Below are 18,586 nucleotides of genomic sequence, written 5' to 3' on the forward strand. Positions count from 1 at the left end.
TTATTCCAATGCGCAGAGCCTATTGGGAAAATAGGAACTACACTACAAGCTGTGAGAAATATGTCACCGGGAACAATGGGTAGAGAGGCCATGAGTGGCATGATGTGTGTGCTGTACCCATGTTCACTGGTATAAGTTAGAAAAAGGCATAATGTACAGAGGAGACTAAAGGTAAGCTCCAACACGTTGAGTAGTTAGATTGAGTATGCACCGAGCAAAAAATCATCAAAAAGGCATGAAAATGAGGAAAATATCTATGGGACAGAAGCTGGAAGGATATGCTTTCAGTGCTCGGATGCAAATGCTAAAGAGTAATAAAGGGGGCATAAACTCACGAATTATGAGACCTATTACCATCAAGGCAATACACATTACAGACAGAAGGGGCATATTTACATGCCCCTCGCGCCACCGCTACATCACTTTTTGTGATGCACCGGTGGCGCATCTTGCTTCCCCATATTTACAAGGACACTAAAGCCACCCTGCATGGTTTTCCGTGTCCTTGTAAATATGGCCCATTTACATGCAGCACTTTGCGTGAAAGGGGCATTTCATGGGTGTTGCTGTGGGTGGTCCTTGATGCCACAGTGATCTTGCAGGAGAATTGCAGCAGTCTGAGGCCGCAATATGCTGTTGGTGCTGCTGTGGCATTGCCAAACATATTACAAGTTTCCTCACCACCACAGTTTTTGCAACTGTGAGCCCCGCAACGAAAAATGTGGCAGTGAGGACACAGGCTCCCTGTTGCCTCTGGGCGATGGGTTCATGCAGAGGGGCACACGGTGTGCCCTCTGTTTGTATGCACCCCCCTTCCTACACGGCTTGGACTGCACAGTCCATATCGTGCAGGAATGTGCTTTGGCACACTCAAGCAGGGCCTTTCTAATGAGTATTAGAAAGTCACTGCCGTGGTGCCGCCAAAGCACCGCCCGCCAGACCAGGATTAAACTCCTTCTCTGGCGGGTGGTGTGTGGATGACTTTGGCGGACTCGCAGGGGGGGCGCTGGCATGGCGGGACACCAACGTTGTAATAATGCCCTAAATGTTTGCTGGTGGATCCCTCGGAAATCACAGGCTTTGGTTACCAGGTTAAGGTACAATTGGCAAATTTTTTTGAACTTTGTTTTACAGTCCTGGTCATGAACTAGATCATTTACATGGCAATTATTTGGTGACATGTGCAGATTTTCTCCTAAAGTAAATGTCTAGGTCTTAAGCGGGTTGTAATTATATTAAATGTAATACAGTGAATCAAATGAATATTTGTTCAAACAAAAACGTGTTTCAGCTGCCCTGATGACATGATGCGTAAACTTGTCATGAAACGTATAGGAAAGCATTGACGCTTTGACTGGAAGAGCTTAAAAATAGTCACACACAGTTCAATATAGAAAATTGCACTCTACCTATTATGCCTCCCTACTCAATGTTCAATTTGTCTTCTCTTCAGGTGTGCCTTACTGTTGCCAACGGACACCTGATGGCCATAGGAGGGTTTGATGGAATGGTCAATCTGCAAAGTGTTGAAGCATTTGACTTGGAATCAAGAGCATGGAGGTAATGCAATAGGTCTTTATAACTTCCAGCATCTCTTGAATGTGCTAATATCATTGTAAACTGAATTCTAGTACTAATTTAAGTACTTACCAATATGGGAAGAAGACACTTCTACTTGGTTCTGAATGATAATATAATTTCTGTAGTAGAGTTTCCATGTATCTTGTCTCAATATTTGACCACTGAAAGTGGCTAAAGGACACTGACTAACCTTTTGAAAGCAGTGAATCTAGTACCAAAACATGACATGGCCAGAGTGGTGGACAAGGTTTACGTTCAGGTTGTAAAAAACATATTTTGTGTGGGAAATGGGAATTGAATTTGCCTAAAGATCACTGAAGTAAGAGTTGATTTTTACTGGATCCACCCACTATGCTCTGCAGCAAGACCTAAAGGTGCACTCTACCCTACAAGCAGAGTAAGCGTATGAACAGGCCCTGAACACAACTACCCTTGAATTACCCAAAGCAGGCTATCACCAAGGCATTATCACTCACCCCAAGCTAGTGTTCACCCCCTCAAGGACACCAAACGTGTCCTCTGCCAGCTAGCATGTTCAGTGAACTACTTCTCATACACCTGATCTTAAGCCACTCCTGCACCCCTCTCTGAAGTGTTGGACCAATAAACTATTGTGCCCTCTCAATTTTCAACTGTGTTCTCTTTCTCCTCTCCAACATCTTTTACATCTGCCTTGAATCTGATCTGTTTGTATTGTTTTAAATCAGCTGTGCTTAGCCGCAGACCTAATAAACCAATGGTGGATACCTCCTCCCCAATCAACATTCATACTGTCTCATAGCTACATTTTTTCTAAACCTTTTTAACTTATCCAGTCTGTACTTCACAACCTTCCCTCAACTGAGACCGATTTCACACTTGTGCCCATTTTACCATCACTGGCCACCAAAATCACGTCTCTTTTATTGGAAAACTCTCTACTACATCTGATGCATTTGGCCAATTCACAGTCTAGACGTTTTTACCACTCTTGGGATCAATATTACGCCACTTGACTCATTTTCTTCTACTCTCTATGATCACTTCTTCTCTGTCTTGCAGTATTCTTTGAACTTCTCATCCCCACCATCCTACTGGTCATCGACCAATGGCTAGTCTTTTCCCTCTTTTTTGTATATCTTTTCCTTTGTCTGCATCATCTCTTGAGTCAGACTCTTGAATCGACTTTTCACTTACAACATTCATATCTCAAATCCCCTTTTCACCTTTCACCTCCTTTCATCACTACAGAATACCAGACTGCATCACTGCTTTCTGTGTATGGATGACTGTCTGCTCCAAATTGATTAGCTCCTCCAACATATTTCCCTAATGTCAAACTACGGCCTGTCCTACTTCAATTCCTTCTAAAGCTCAACACACTTTCACGTTCACTCTCCACTAAGGGCTTAACTGGTTACTTTAATAGCAGAATAAGGCTGACATCATTTCTGACCTTCGTAGCCACAGCCACCAAGTTGTATCCATTAATTAGTTCAAAGATATGCCCATGCCCCTTTTTTTCTCATTAGCAAAGCCCTTATTCTACTTGGTTATGAGGACTGCAACAGCTGTCTTGTGAGCCACTGCAGTGGTTATTTTTCCTGTGCACAATTTGCTACAATAGGTTTTGCTACTCACAACTACCTATCCAGTGGAAGGCTGGCCCGATGAAGCCTTGTGCCGAAACATTGCTTATTGCATTCTAGTTAGGATTTAATGCTTACTTCATACATTTTGGAACTCTGTGCCAGTGCCCAAACCCTTGCCGCTGGACAATGGACTTACAGGTTCTGCAACGCTTGTGCATATATTCCTCTATCACCAGCACTAGATGGTTCTGTGTATAGTGTTTTGTAGATTGTCAAAACTCTTTCTCAAACATAAACATGGGCATAAAATACATAACAAATCGACTCTGCATTCCAACACACCAGTCAATTCTTTCCTGCCTTTTAGGAGATAATAACCAAAGCCAATAAACTCTTAATTACATAAATACCTATAGATAATATGTAAACTTCTCTTTTCCTAGCTTTATTTTATGGTCATGCTTTATAAGCACGCAAATACCAAATACCAAAAGACAAAAGCTACTATATCAACCTAGACCTACAAATGCACAAAACTTACAAAAGCATAAATCAATTCAATCCTAACAATACTGGGCAAATACAGTTCAATCTGAACACAGCGCTTTCTTTTCATTAGGGCAACCTTTAGTTGCTTTGGAGCTGGAAATTCACTTAAATAAAATCATGTATTTTTACCTGAAAGACCTTCATGAGATGTCCATGGTCCAAGGTCAAAGTATTTGAATTTCGGGAAAGCCTTAAAACATGGGTATTCCAGCACTAATGGCACTGCTTTTTGGTACCTCAAGTAGAGCACCAGGATGTCTGCAAACAATCATGTGCTTTGTAAATGCTTTAAATAAAAAATAAGATCAAGCAGAAACAAAAATAGAGATCCATGTGTGACCCAATACTAAAACAGATGCTAAGGACCGCTTCTTTGAGAAGCAAGACTTTTGTACATACTCTTAGTAAACATAACTCGTATATTTGGGTGAAGTGTAGAGCATAATATTAGAGTGGTTCAGTTTGAAGGCTCCAGTGTGGTTGCCGAGAGGAAATGGTTATCAGTCGGAAGGGAGGGTGGATGTAATAGTCCTTAGTAGTGGAGGATTTTAGAGGTGACTGTGAAATGCTGTTGAATTTCTGTAGTAAGTGTCCAACTATAAAATACAAAAGTGTTGCTCTCTTATGCATATAGCATTCCCCAGATTACAGATTGTTTGGAAAATCTTCATTCTAAATTGCCCCTAGTCATGTGCTGATCACTTGCGTATTCCCTGTGTACTCCATGTCATTGACTAGCGGGCATATACCATCGTCTTAGGACCAGTGATCCTAGGAAAGAGCCTGTATGTCTTATCCAAGCATCATTCTGTCGGTGTCTGTGACCTACTTGTGTACAGGCTGCTACTTGTGGAGGACCCAGCAATGCAAATGAACCCCAAAAGCACTTTTTTCATGAAGCAACTCATATCAGCAGCATAATGAGGGTTGGAGTAGGGGGATAGGTTATTGCAGGTCCATTCATTAATCTCTTTTTTAGTGGAATCTTCTTTATATTAATTTTGTTTGTTGGTGCCACGAGTGTCGTTGGGGAGTCAAATTGGATGGTACTGCCTTCAACTAGGCACCATCACGGGTGGGCCATCAAGGTAAGAAGATCAGGGAGTGGGGATTTGCGACAGAAAATAGGCCCAGACACCAAAATATAAGTCTCCTACTACGAAATTGTAAAGCTAAAAAAGTGCCAAGTTTCGAAACTCGTTCACTTTGCCACTGGATTCAAGCAAGCCTGGTTGAAGATGGCTGTAATGCCAGAAACCGGTCCTATGAAGCTTGAATCCGGTCCCGGGAAGGCATGGCTTGGTAGTTCGGGCTGGACTGTTCCCATGAGGCACTGGGTCAGAATGATTTGCATATGGCCATGTCTGAACTGGGGTGGCAGAGTGGGCTAAAGAACGGTGATGGATTAAACCCAAATCTGTTGACTGGGTGTGAGTGTTTGATTGGTTCAGATGCTCCGTCCATCACCACCCCCTTTTGTACGGCTAAGTTTCGAAACTAGGGCAGTTTTGAGCGTGTAAAGATACAGGCTCAATTCACAGAGGGACTTACGACTGGTATAGTTACGAGCTCAAAGTCTCCTCACTCAGGGCGGAATCTCAGCATTCGGGTCAAAATTTCCGCACTGAGCACTACAGTGCGGAGATTCTACCACGAGTTTGGAGACTCCACACTCATGACGAGTCGTAAGTCCCTTTGTGAATCGGGCACACTTTAGTGTTTTGCAAATTATAGAAGACTATGGATTGAAGCTTGCTGCAAGCAAAGTTTTTTAAAATCAGGGAAATCAACAGTAAAAACCTGCCAGCAGACCATATAAAAGGCACTCAAACAGCCAAAAACCAGCCCACACACTGATCTTTTAGACCAGCCCATCGGGCACTGCCTGAGTAGTTCGACCTTAGAGTAAGGACCGCCCAGGCACTATAAAGAATTCTTGTTCTAGATATTCTGTGGAAAGCGTAAGGTACAGGGAATGTTCACATCTCCACGTTTTTCAGTAGAGCTCCTTTTGGGGGGGGGGCTCTTTAGTCGTCATACAAAACTAAAATATTACAGGGGCTCTACAGAGGAGCCCTAGATATAGGTTAATGTATGATGGATTTTAGGGATCCTTGTTTTGTGCTGGGTATGGGAGAGGTGCCTTTCCATATTAAACACTCTTCAGTCCTTTTTTGATGTCAGTCTCCCTTCATGACCCGAATTAGCTCGCTTCCATTGGTCATTTGTGAGAAAGGGTGGAGCTACGTCAGCATTGAACAGCTGCTGGCCGCCAATAAAATGCTTTATTCTGTACTGATACAGCTTGGCTTCCCAGTTTAGTAAGGCTAACAGTGACTCTGGATCACCAGGTGAACTGTGAAGTCTCTCTCAGTTTGAAACATTGTCAAATATCCTTGGGGGCAGATTTATGAAGGCCTTGCGCCGCCGGTGCGTCATTTTTAACATGGGAAAAAGTGACGCACCGGCGGCGCAAGGCCTTCATAAATAAGGCCCTTGATGTTTACAATGCTGTTGTGCCAGTGAAAGGAGGTTGTGGTGCTCTCAAAGTTTCAGACTTCATATTGTGTTTTTTTTTGTGCTATTACAGGTGATAGACAGTTGCTCTATCTTCGGGAAAACCTAATTTCAAGACCATAAATCAAGCAGGAGAACTGAGAAGAGAGTGGATAGGAAACCTTTATTGAAATTCCTGTTCACGCCGTCTTTTAAATTAGGTCCCAAGTCTGGTCTGGAGTTTACATTCCATGCTAGGGTGGAAGCAAACTACTGAAATCAACAAAATACCCCTCGTGCTTTAAATACATCTATCAATAATTTCACATTTCATGTTACACAATTCACAAAATGAGGAACTCATTTTGATTATTCAATGCTTCAATGCTTTAACGTAGAAACATATTTTGGTGTACAAGTGCCCTATTTATATCCCCTTTCAGGTGGGACAATTGAACTCCATCACTACATATAAATATATATATATATATATTCACTAAAAAACCAAAGGTTACATGGACGTTATAGTTAGGCTGACATTTCACCTGTACAAAGCCTGAGAAATTCAGCAGTTAGAGTTAGCTGAGCTAACTATAACTCACACCCCCACAAAGCACTGATTATCACCTCACATAATACATCACTCATGACATGATCAGTGACATCACTGATGACATCTCAAATGATATCACTGATGACATCACTAATGATCTCATCCAGTGATTGAGTGTTTTTTTTAAAAGTTTATGAGTGTTAAGTATACACACCAAGGTGTATTGGTGAATCAGTGGGTGTATGAGAGCCTGATTGGATGATTCAGTGGGTGCGTGAGTAACTGAATAAGTGAATAATTAAGTGTCTCTCTGAATGTATGGGTGAGTGACTTGTGTGAATGTCTGTATCTGTCTGTCAGTTGGTGTCTAACTCGGTGTGTGAGTGGGTACATGAGTTTCTGTATGGGTGAGTGATTGGATGTCTGAGTATCTGTATGGGTGTCTCAATGTCTGTGTCGGTGGGTCAAGGTGTGTGTAATTGCCTATATAGATGAGTGAGTGGGTCAGTCAGTACCTCTATGGATTAGTGAGTGTGTGTAAGGGGCTGTATGGGTGGGTGAGTGAGTGTGTGTATGGCTGTGTCAGTGAGTGAATGCATGTGTCACTGGTATGTGGGTGAGTAACTGCATATGTGAAAGGCAGTATAGTGAGAATTGGAGTATATGAGTGACTGTATGTGTGACTGAGTGATTGTGAGAGTAGCCGTATGGGTGAGTGTGTGCTTGTGTCAGTGACTGTATAGGTGAGTGAGTAAGTGTTAATAGCTGTATGAATAAATGAGTGTGTGTGTGTGTATAACTGTATAGGTGAGTAAATGGCTGTGTAATTGACTCTATAGGTGAGTGCGTAGATGTGTGAGTAGCTCTATGAGTGACTGTGTGAGTGGTTGTATGAGTGGATGTATCAGTGTCTGTATTAGTGAGCGAGTTGGTGTATCAGTGGTTGTATGGGTAACTAAGTGGATGTGTGTGTACACCTATGAATCAGTGAGTGGGTGTGTAAGTACTGGTATGGATGTGTCAATGTTTTTGAGAATGCCAGTTTAGAAGTTGGTGTGGGTGTATGAAAGGTTATATTGTGGTGTGACTGGGTGCATCAGAGATTCTGTGGACGATGTCATCATCAGTGCTATCATTTGAGATGTCATCAGTAATGTCACTGACCATGTCATGAGTGATGTAATATGTGAGGTGGTAAGCACTGCATTGCAGGGGCCCGAGCTATAGTATATATATATATATATATATATATATATATATATATACTCGAATTACCGGCTCAACACCGGTTGGTAAGGTGGCACTCACTCAGGCAGGAATTGGCTTAAACCAGCAGCTTTATTTTTGCTTTCTCGTCCTAACCCAACGCGTTTCGCCTTCAGCCGAAGGCTTGATCACGGTTGTTGAGCTCTTAACCCGAGCCTTCTTTTATATTTAGTGCACAATGTGAAAGAAACACAGTAGTTAAATGCAAATGCATTATGGGAAACGTAGTTTTTTACATGTATAAATATTTGGTGTTAAGTGCTCAGTTATAAAAGGATTACATTTGAAGCAATTACTTATGGATTTGCGGTAAATAGTTCATTTAGTGATGGCAGAATCTTAATAGTTCATGATTTCAATGTCTTTGGTGACTTGATATACTTGCCATTCACATATAGTAAAACAATCTCACTGGTGAGTATGTTCATAACGGTAAGGGGAATAATCCATTTTAGCACGTTGCAGAATAGTTTAATGGGTGTTGTAAGTTCATGGAGATAGTTACATCATAGGTGTACATGCAGTTCTTCTGTTTGATTAAGGCCTCTTGGCTCGAGAGTCCTTTTTTTTTTTTTAATTTTATAAGTTTTTTATTTACAGGATTCAACAAGTACAGAGATAATACATTCGTACATTATCCATAAATCTGATGAAAATAAAGTTACCATTGATACATTTTTTTTTGGGATTGTAAAGTACAAATAAAAGTAGAGAGGAGAGGAAAGATACAAAAGAAATCAAAGAAAATTATAAAGACAATTCAGTAAATAACATAAGCTAAAACTTTAAGCAGAAAAAAATAATTCCAGACACAGTATGGCTTTAACAAGTAATCTCCAATTCTGGTACTTCAAAGAAATGCTTCCAGATCCTTTCTTTTCTAGCAAGGGTTTTTGGGCCTCGATATTTAGCTAGTGATAATTCCAAAGTTCTAATTTCGCTAACCAAAGCCAGCCACTCGGCTACATTTGGAGGTTCTTTAGAGATCCAGGCCCTTGCTATGGTTAATCTGGCACATGAAAGCAAAATCGTAGTTAGGTCCCTGTTGGGAGAATTGAGCTCTTGCATATCAAGCAAAACCAGATGCACAGTAATTTCAGGTATCATTATCTCATTATTTTTTAGATAGTCCGTTATCCCATTCCAAAAGGTTGAAAATGCAGGACAAGAGAATAACATATGATCGATTCCAGCAGCATGCATATTGCATTTTGGGCATTTAGTTTTATCTAAGAGCAAGTTCCCTTGCGACCATAAGGATATTCTTTGTGGTGTGTAGTACAACTCAGTAATTGTCCTATACAATTGCATTCTAAGGTTAGAAGAGTGTACTATATCGCTTAGGTGTGTTAAAGCATTTCCAATCTGTGTTGAGTTTACATCCAGATTTAATCTACGGGACCATCTAACTGCTATTTTGGTAATGTTTTCCCCTTTGTCTTTACTCAACAATTGGTATCCCAGTTTTATTAGTGACTTAGTTTTAACCGAATAAATACACTCACAAATATCTGATTGCATAACTTCCGTTATTTTCATTTTGTTAAGAAAAAAGTCTCTTAATTGTCTATATTTGAAGTGCATATCGTTCGTAACACCATTGGTGATTTTCAAGTTTTCAAAATCAATCAGACCATTAATTCCATAAAGATCTCCTAGCGTGTTTATTCCGTGTCTTATCCAGCGATAGCCCGTCCCATCCGAAAAGGTATCCGGGAGACCAGGATTGCTCCATAATCGAAGCTCGGCATTATAAAATGAACTTTTACTAGTATGCAAGATTTTGTCCCAGATTTTAATGGCGTGTTTAGCAGTCTTAAATTTGACCCGCTTGTAGTAGTTCGGATCATGGACGCGCAATAGAAATTGATTGGAATTAGCACCTAGCATAAATTGGTGAAAAAATAGAGATGGCTCATTTTTTAATAAATTCCTTACTCGAAAAAAAAAAGAAGCTAAGAAATACAGATTAAAGTCTGGAAAAGCGAGTCCCCCTTTAGAAGTGGGTAGTGCCAGAAATTTGATGGCCCTTCGTGCTTTTTTGTAGCCCCATATGAAGTTACTGCATATACTATCAAGCTTTTTAAAAAAAAAATTATTAGGTTGTAACGGAATAGCTCTAAACAAATAAAGTAGTTTAGGTAATATTTTCATCTTTATCAGATTGAGTCGACCTAGTAAGCTGAGAGGGATTTTATGCCATTTCTTGAGACTTTTAGTAGTTTCTTTTAAAAATGTCTCATAGTTAATTTTTAAAATTTTCCCCACTTTTGCAGTTAGTTTAATTCCTAAATAAACCGCTTCTTTACAGGTATCAAAAATATGCACATCGGGGGTATAATTAACTATAATTTGCGTTTTACTCACATTTAATTTGTACCCGGAGATTCTACCATAGTTTTGTGCTTCATTAATAATTTCTGGCATAGCGTTATTAATGTCTGTTGTATAGATTGCTATGTCATCGGCAAAGGCAGTTATTTTAAGAGATACGCCCCCATGGTTCACTGGGGTAATGTTAGCTTGGTCATTAAGTGCATTTAAAAAGGGTTCTAAAGAAAGAGCAAAAAGTAATGGGGAAAGGGGACAACCTTGTCTCGTGCCTCTTGCGATCTTAAAGTTAGCTGAATCTTTGCCACCATAGCTTATCATCGCCTGTGGTTCGTCATAGAGTGACTTAACCCAATCTAAATAGGACCCAGATAATCCCATTTTGTTTAATACAGCCCACAAATATTCCCACCCCACTCGGTCAAATGCTTTTTCTGCATCTAACATAATCATACCGAGTGGGGTGTGGGTAGTTCCTGCTACATCAAAAGCTGTTATTGAAGTATTGACATGCATAGTGGTGTCTCTGTCCAATACAAAACCATGTTGTTGAAGGTTGACAATCTCAGGCATTAAAGGGGATAAGCGATTGGCATGGATTTTGGCAAAGATTTTTACGTCAGAATTAAGTAAAGAAATCGGCCGATATGATCCACATTCTTTTTCAGGTTTTCCCTTTTTCAAAAAAAAGATAATTTTGGCAATTTTCCATGATAGTGGAGCTTGCTTGGAAACAATATTTGAATTAGTCACTTTCTCTAGTAGCGGCAACAGTTCTTGAGCACAGAGTTTGTAAATTTCCACGGGTAAACTATCTTCGCCTACCGCCTTCCCTAAGGGAAAATTATCAATTGCGAGTTTTATTTCCTCTAGTGTTATTTTTGAGTTTAATTGTTGTAGTACTTCAATATTTAATGCCCGAGGTGGAGTTAGATATCTATCAAGATATTGTAAAATATCCGCTCTAGTCGGTATCACCTCGGGTGTATAAAGTTGCTGGTAAAATTTAACAAATTGTTTCAGTATTTGGTCTTCTTGCGCATAAGTGATTAAATCTGATCCTATTATTTCCTTAATTTTAGTTTTAGCTTTCCTATCTGCAGTTTTAAAAGCTAATATTTTCCCAATGCGGTCGCCGCCTTCGTACTGATCTAGTTTATACTTTTGCAATTTTGAAATAAATCTTTCCCTCAGTGTTTTTTTTAGTCCGGCTTGCAGTTCCGCCAAATTAAGTCTAATCCCCACTATATTATTTTTTGAGTGCCGTGTTGCGTCAGCGAGTTGTGTTTCCATATCTAGTATCTTAGATGTTAGTTTTTTATTATTTTTACGACTCTCCGCGTTTTTCCTAAATAAATATTGTTGAGCGAACCCCCTAATACAACATTTGCATGTATCCCATACAGTATTAATATTGGCCGAGTTAATGTTTAATGAGATAAGCTCCTGGATATGTTTTTTAAGTAATGAAGTAAAACTAGTATCAACAAGTAAGTATCTTGGGAAAGTAAATTTTCTAATTGCTTTTTGGTTTTGACCCTTAATGGTAACTTCTATTAGCAAGGGATTGTGATCGGAAGTGATTTTGGGGCAAATTTCAATCTCGCAGTTCTCTAAAATTGGATCAGAGGTCCATATCATGTCAATTCTAGAGCAGGATTTGTGCGGTGCGGAATAATAGGTGAAGCCTGCCAACTTAGGGTGTTTAAACCGCCAAACATCTTTGAGGTTATTCAACCTTGCTAATTCTAGAATTGCTGCTCTTACTTTGCGCATTCTTTTATAATTACTTTGGCCAGTGGAGTCTACTTTGTAGTCAATAGCACAATTGAAATCCCCAGCGATAATGATTTCTCCCTCCCATTCGAGTAGTTCTATACTTAGTTCTTCGAAGACTCTGGGATCATCAATATTTGGTCCGTATACTACACATAGTACCAATTTCGCATTGTAACCTTGCATCTGTGCGATTGCCCACCTTCCCCGAGCATCAGAGGTAGTTTTGATAGTTTCTAATAGAACTCCTTTTTGTTTTAAAATAGCTACCCCCCTAAAAGTTTCGTTTAGAGTAGAGCATACAACCAATTCGTATCTCAATTGTGATAGTAATTTACGATCTTGATATTTGATATGAGTCTCTGACACCAAAACTATATTGGGGTTGTACATTTTTATCTCTTCCTGTACTAAATTCCTTTTGTTTTTGCTATTTAGGCCATCTACGTTCCAACATAATATTCTTAATTTAGGCATTTGACCGTTAGGGAGCTTCTCTGATCTTTATAAGTCCCCTCTATCTTTACTCTTTTCAAAATAATTAGGTTTACCACTCTACTATTATTTAAACGAAAGTTGAATCCTGCCACCAATTTTTCTCCCATTTTTTTACCCCCCACCCACCCTCGACAGGTGTTGTCGCACCCTCCCCTGCAACAACCCCGACCCCACCCTAGCAGCCTCCCGTCCCTTAGGGGGGAGCACCCCTCTATCTTGTGCTGCCGGTGAAAGGGCAGCGTAGTGAAGGTGCATACGTGAGAAACCGCTCATGCCATATCTTAACTTGCTCAATACATAAACACACGCCTACAGAGTAAGAAGTAAATAGAAAAAAAAGAATGGCTGCGCCCATGAAAGAAATACTTTAGTAATACAAGCCCTAAATATGGTTATGCATCGAAACAAAGAAAAAATGTGAATCATGTGCTCAATACAAATAAGTTCAGTGAGCTAAACACTAAAGAAGCGAAAGGTGAAATAGTGTCATTAGTGTCATTAGAGCATGTGCGCCAGTTACTTGGTCTCCTTAGTTGACTTTTTCGTTTTGGTTTACTTTTGCATTCTCCCAAGAGAGTTTTTCCAAAGATTGTTCAGCGGCTGAAAGATCAGTGAAAAAAGTCGTTTGACCATTGCGAATGACCTTAAGGCGAGCAGGTTCTTGGAGATAGGCCGTACATCCTAAACTTTTAAAGGCATCTATCATCTTCCGAAGCTCCCAGCGCTTGTCCATTGTGCCCTTACTTAGGTCAGATTTCACAAAGAAGGTGAGATTGTCAACGGAGACCGGATTGTTAGGCCTAGCCTTAAATGATACAGCTTGCCGCAATAAAAAGTTGCCAAAGTAAATCAGAAACGGTCTGGGAAATTTACTGCTTGTGTTTCTTTGAGTCAGAGGTAGTCTGTGCACTCGCTGTAGCTGGGAATCCCAGTCCCAATCGGCGAGATCAATAAAGGCTTTTTGAAAGAGTTTCACCATGAATGCCCGCGGATCGGAGCCCTCCATCCCTTCTGGTATGCCAAATAATCTAAGGTTTTGCCTTCGTGCCCGATTTTCAAGATCTTCAACTTTAGCTTCAAGTTTGGAGACTCTTAGTGTATTTTGATTAGCAGTTAGCGTAGTCTTATTCACATCTTCTTCCACTTCCACTATTCGTTGTTTAATGTCTTCGATGTCCTTTGTCACTCCCCCCAAACCTAGACCAATATCTCTCATAGTTTCCTGCAATTTAGTATTGTCTTCTCTTAGCTGCAGATATTGTTGTTGTATCTCCGCTCTTTGTTCTAGAAGCGTCTGCATAATCGTTACCATTGATATGTTTGATGGACCTGAGAGGTTGAAGGAATCTTGTGGAGACATTTGAGCAGGTGTTTGTGCGGATATGGTTACGGAACCCGCTATTGCTTTTGGAGAGTTAGTATCCGAGTCATCCATCACCTTCTCTACAGGTTCTTGCTCAAGATTTGATCCGAGAATATTAACAGGAATCTCAGCCAAGAGTAGTTGGGATTTCTTCGGGCTTAAATTTAATGGTTCCGTGTCTTCACTTGGCTGGTCAAGGTTACTAACTACTGATTCAGGAACTTGGTCTTCAGATTCATTGGCCACTACAATGTACGCAGGGGAAGTAGAGGAAATAATAGAAGTGGGAGTAGGAGTAGAAGTAGGAGAAGTAGGAGAGATTACTGAAGATCCTGAGGTTATTAGGGAGCCCCCAGCTCTGGGCTCACAAATCCCTTCCGTGTTGGTTAAAGTAGTGTTCCTTGGTACCACTTGATTTAAAGATAATGCACTTAAACAAGAGTCTAATGAGGGGACCTTAGGATCCATAGGGTGGTTTAATTTAGGATCTTGTATGCAGATCGTGTCATCAGGGCTTGCACCGGAGAGTCTTAAAGCCATAGTCTTGACTCCTCCCTTTGCCTCTATCCATCTTCTCAGAGGGCTATCATCGATTAGGCGATTTTTCTTGTTCCCTGGCAATTCTTTTGAAGCTGTCTTAAATAGCAGATTTTTTTAGATGGTCTTACCCTTCGTCTTTTTCTTCTTGATTATAGTTTTTTTAGATAAAGCTTTGAATGATTTGTCAGCTCCCTCTTCTTCTGATATTTTGTCATATTCTAAATTGGAGTCTTCGTCTGATATGACCGTAGATACTTGAGATACGCCATCGCCTTCACCACTTAGTTTCTCCTTTGTCTTATTGTTAATTGACTGTGATTGGGCATTAATATTAAGATTCTGTTCGTCATACACCCTTTGGTCTTGTACCAGAGATAGTAATTCCTCAGTAGTATCTACTCTCTGTGTGGTCGTTTGACATCTATGCGATATATCCAAAGTTGGTGAATGAGTGGCTGAACCCAGGTTAGCATTTGTATTTGAGTTTATGTGGGGCAGCTTATCCGATCCCTTCATTAGATTTTTAATCGCAGCACTGTCTGCTTTAAATGCCTCATCCACTACTCCTCCTCCTCCGATATTGTTCCCCGCCGTGGTTTCAGCCAAAATTGAAATCTTGACTGGTAAAGTAGTAGCTGCATTCTCATTGATTTCTACATCTTTACTGTTCATTTTCTTTTTCGTTTTGGCCTCTATTGTTAGCTCAGACCTGGGTTTTGGCTCGGCACTACCACCTCCCTTCAAGATTGGAGCACATTTCATTTCATTGCGTAGGTCCATTGCAGCTTTTGAATTGTTAGGCTGATTTTTACCTTTCACAGCGATAATGCTAATGTTCGCAGTGTGTGACTGTTGTGTCTGCTGAGACTCATTATTAGAGCCTGGCGCCCCTGCTACCGCTAGCCCTGCTGCCGCTGCTGTCGCCATCGTACCTGAGTGTGTTTGACTCCGCGTCTGACAGGTCTTCCGATTCCGTGTAGACCTCGTCTGTCGCGTGGACATCAGCGCTCTCCCTGCTTGCGTCTCCTTTGGTCTCAGCGGCGTACTTCGCCTGGTTGGACGTGGTGTCAGGTGGGCTCCCAGCTGCAGTGGAGCCGACAAGCTGGCTACTCCCCCTGACGTACGAGCAAGGTTAGCAAGGCTAGCCGCGGCGTAGTTCCAGGAATGTATCAAAGTCCTGCCGCAGTGTCGAAGCAGAACCCTTAGCATCGGATCAGTTTAGGGGATCCAGCCGCCGCGTAATACACCAAAGAGAGCAGAGTAACCACGCAGAGCCAGAGAGGCAGAACCGAGTCGGCAATCCCCAACCGTAAGTTTGCTAGCGTCGATGGAAAGCTTGATAAGTGCCGCGTACTGATTCCTCCAGCCCCCAGTCAGCATGCCGCTTCCAAATCACCTTGTACTCAGATGAAGTCTCATATTATTCACGGACTCGCAGCATTCGTTTCTTAGGCAGAGCGGCTCCACATAGCAACCTTCACTCGGCGGTGTCAGCCCGCCATCTTGACTCCTCCCAAGAGAGTCCTGAAAGCAATGATGTGTTTGGATTCTTTTTGCCTTAACGCTTTTCTGCGGTTCCCTCCTCTTTCTGAGTCTGCCTGTTGGTCGATTGTGCAGTGCTTAAGAGTTTCCCAGTTGTTATCATGATGTTGGCTCATATGTTTAGCAATCGCGTTGGACTGATCTCCATGGGTTACAGCTCGTGTATGCTCTAGGATCCGTTTTTTGGCTTCGAAAATGGTGCTACCTATGTAGCTTTTGGCACAAGGACATGTTATCATGTACACAACAAATGTGCTTTTGCACGTTAGGTGTTGCTTGATTTTCCATTTCCTCACCCCAAACATTTAAATTTCCTTGGTTGCTGACGCTATTCTGCAGACCTTGCATTGTTTGCAAGGCCAAAAGCCTTCACGATGCAGCCAGGTGAGGTTGGAGATATTTTTGAAATGGCTATGAACCAATTGATCGGTGAAAGGTAACATGTGGATGTCCTCCAATGATATTGGCCAAAGTCTGGTCCGGGCGTAGTATTCCCCAATGTTTTTTGACGGGAAGCATCCTTTACAACGCAACTTTTACCACGCAGTGCTATTACAACGCAGGTTTTATAACAAAAACCATTACGACGCATTGCGCTGGGGGGCGCTCTAGGATAGGGAATAGATTAATTTACTATCCAACACCTTCCCTAGTGTCCACGGGGACTGAAGTTGGAATAGTAAATTAAACTATTCACTATCCAGCACCCCAAAGCGCTATGCGTTGTAATGGTATGCGTTGTAAAAACTGCGTTGTAACAGCATGCGTGGTAAAAGCATGCGTTGTAATGTCATACATCCTTTTTGATTGCTTTCATCAATGGGCCTTTTTCTGCATTGTAAGATGTGATGAGTCTGATTTTATCTTCTGTTTTTATTGCTTGAGCTCCATGTAGAATTTGATTTCTTTCTGTTTCAATCACTTTCTTGAGACATTTTGCCACTGTCATTGGTTGATATTTTCTCTTCATGAACCCGTTTGTAGCCTGTATGCTATGTTTCTGGAACTCTGATTGTTTTGAACAATTTCTTTTTAAGCGGAGGAATTCCCCATACGGAATACTGCGCTTCAGTTTTTCCTCATGAAAGCTTTGTCCGTGTAGAATGGAATTAGTAGCGGTCTTTTTTCGATGTAGTGTGGTTTCTAGACGATTGTTTTTTATGTAGATCTCTGTGTCCAGAAACACCACTCTTTCGCTACTTATTTCATAGGTGAACTTGAGGTTTGTAGGGGTGTTGTTCAGTTTTTCAAAGTATTGTTCAAAATCTGTTTGTTCTCCATCCCAGATTATAAAAAGATCGTCTATGAATCTCAGCCATAGGATCGTTTTCTTTTTCCATGCATAGTGTTCCATTTTCCAGGCTTCATTCTGTTCATACCATCCCATGGTGAGATTGGCATAGTTGGGAGAAAAAGAGAAACCCATGGCACATCCACGATTTTGTCTGTAGATTTTTATGTTGAATAAAAAGTTGTTATTATGTAAACATAAGAAGATCATTTGATTCAACATTTCATTGTGTTCCTTGTATCTTATGTTTCTTTTGCACAAATAGTGTTTACACGCATTCATGCCAATATGATGTTCAATGTTTGTGTAGAGTGATGTCACGTCCATGGTGATGAGTTTAAAAGAAGATTTCCAGACAACCTTTTCTAGTTGTTTCAGGAGATCAGTTGTATCTTTAATGAATGATGGTAACTCTCTTACTAGAGGCGCTAAGAATTGGTCGATATAATTTGAAATCCCTTCAAGTAATGAGTTGTTAGCCGACACAATAGGTCTGCCAGGTGGTTTTTGGCTGTCTTTGTGAACCTTTGGAAGGCAATAAAATGTGGGGAAAGTTGGAAATGTATTTGTCATATATTTCTGTTCATTCTCACTGATTAGGCCAGCTATTGTCCAATCATTTAGCAATTGTGTGATTTCTTCTTCCAATCCTGCAGTGGGGTCCTGTTTTAGAAGTTCATAACAGTTTCTATCCATTAGTTGGTGTTGGGCTTCCTCTATATAATCTGTTTTATTGATAATAACGATGTTTCCGCCCTTGTCTGCTGGTTTTATCTCTATTTTCTTGTCTTCCGCAAGATTCTTTATAATTGCTTTTTCCTTCTGAGTAAAGTTATTTTTAGTTTGATTTAATTTGATTTTGTACAACTCGTCGACTACTAGTTCCTGAAATATGTCGATCTTATTGCCAGGTGGCAATGTGGGATTATATTTTGATTTATGTTTGAGACCACTCTAATTAGCGCCGTTTTGTTCGATAGTGTCTTCCATTGCGATCAATTCTTGTTCTTCTTGTGAGATTGTCATTACTCCCATTGTCATTAAAGTAGAGAGTGCCACTGCATCTTCTACATTCAGATCAATATTGGATGTCTGTCTCTGTTGTAATTGTTTATGGGTGGTTTTTTCTGCATACATTTTGGCAAAATTTTAGTTTCCTCGTGTATTTATACAGATCCACACGGGTATCAGCAATATTTATGTGAGCAGTTGGGCAGAAATTTAGTCCC

The 18,586-nt window shown here is 40.7% G+C and overlaps 1 protein-coding gene across 1 annotated transcript in view; it reads left to right on the forward strand.

Moving 5' to 3' along the window:
• The window catches only part of LOC144753019 (uncharacterized), a 202,757-nt gene that overhangs the window by 149,503 nt on the left and 34,668 nt on the right, over window positions 1-18,586 (forward strand). Inside the window, exon 7 of the mRNA XM_078640824.1 lies at window positions 1,454-1,560. Within this exon, the coding sequence (XP_078496950.1) occupies window positions 1,454-1,560 (107 nt within the window). The remainder of the gene's footprint in view (window positions 1-1,453; window positions 1,561-18,586) is intronic.

Source organism: Lissotriton helveticus, chromosome 5_1 (assembly GCF_964261635.1).
Source record: "Lissotriton helveticus chromosome 5_1, aLisHel1.1, whole genome shotgun sequence".
Classification (NCBI taxonomy): domain Eukaryota; kingdom Metazoa; phylum Chordata; class Amphibia; order Caudata; family Salamandridae; genus Lissotriton; species Lissotriton helveticus.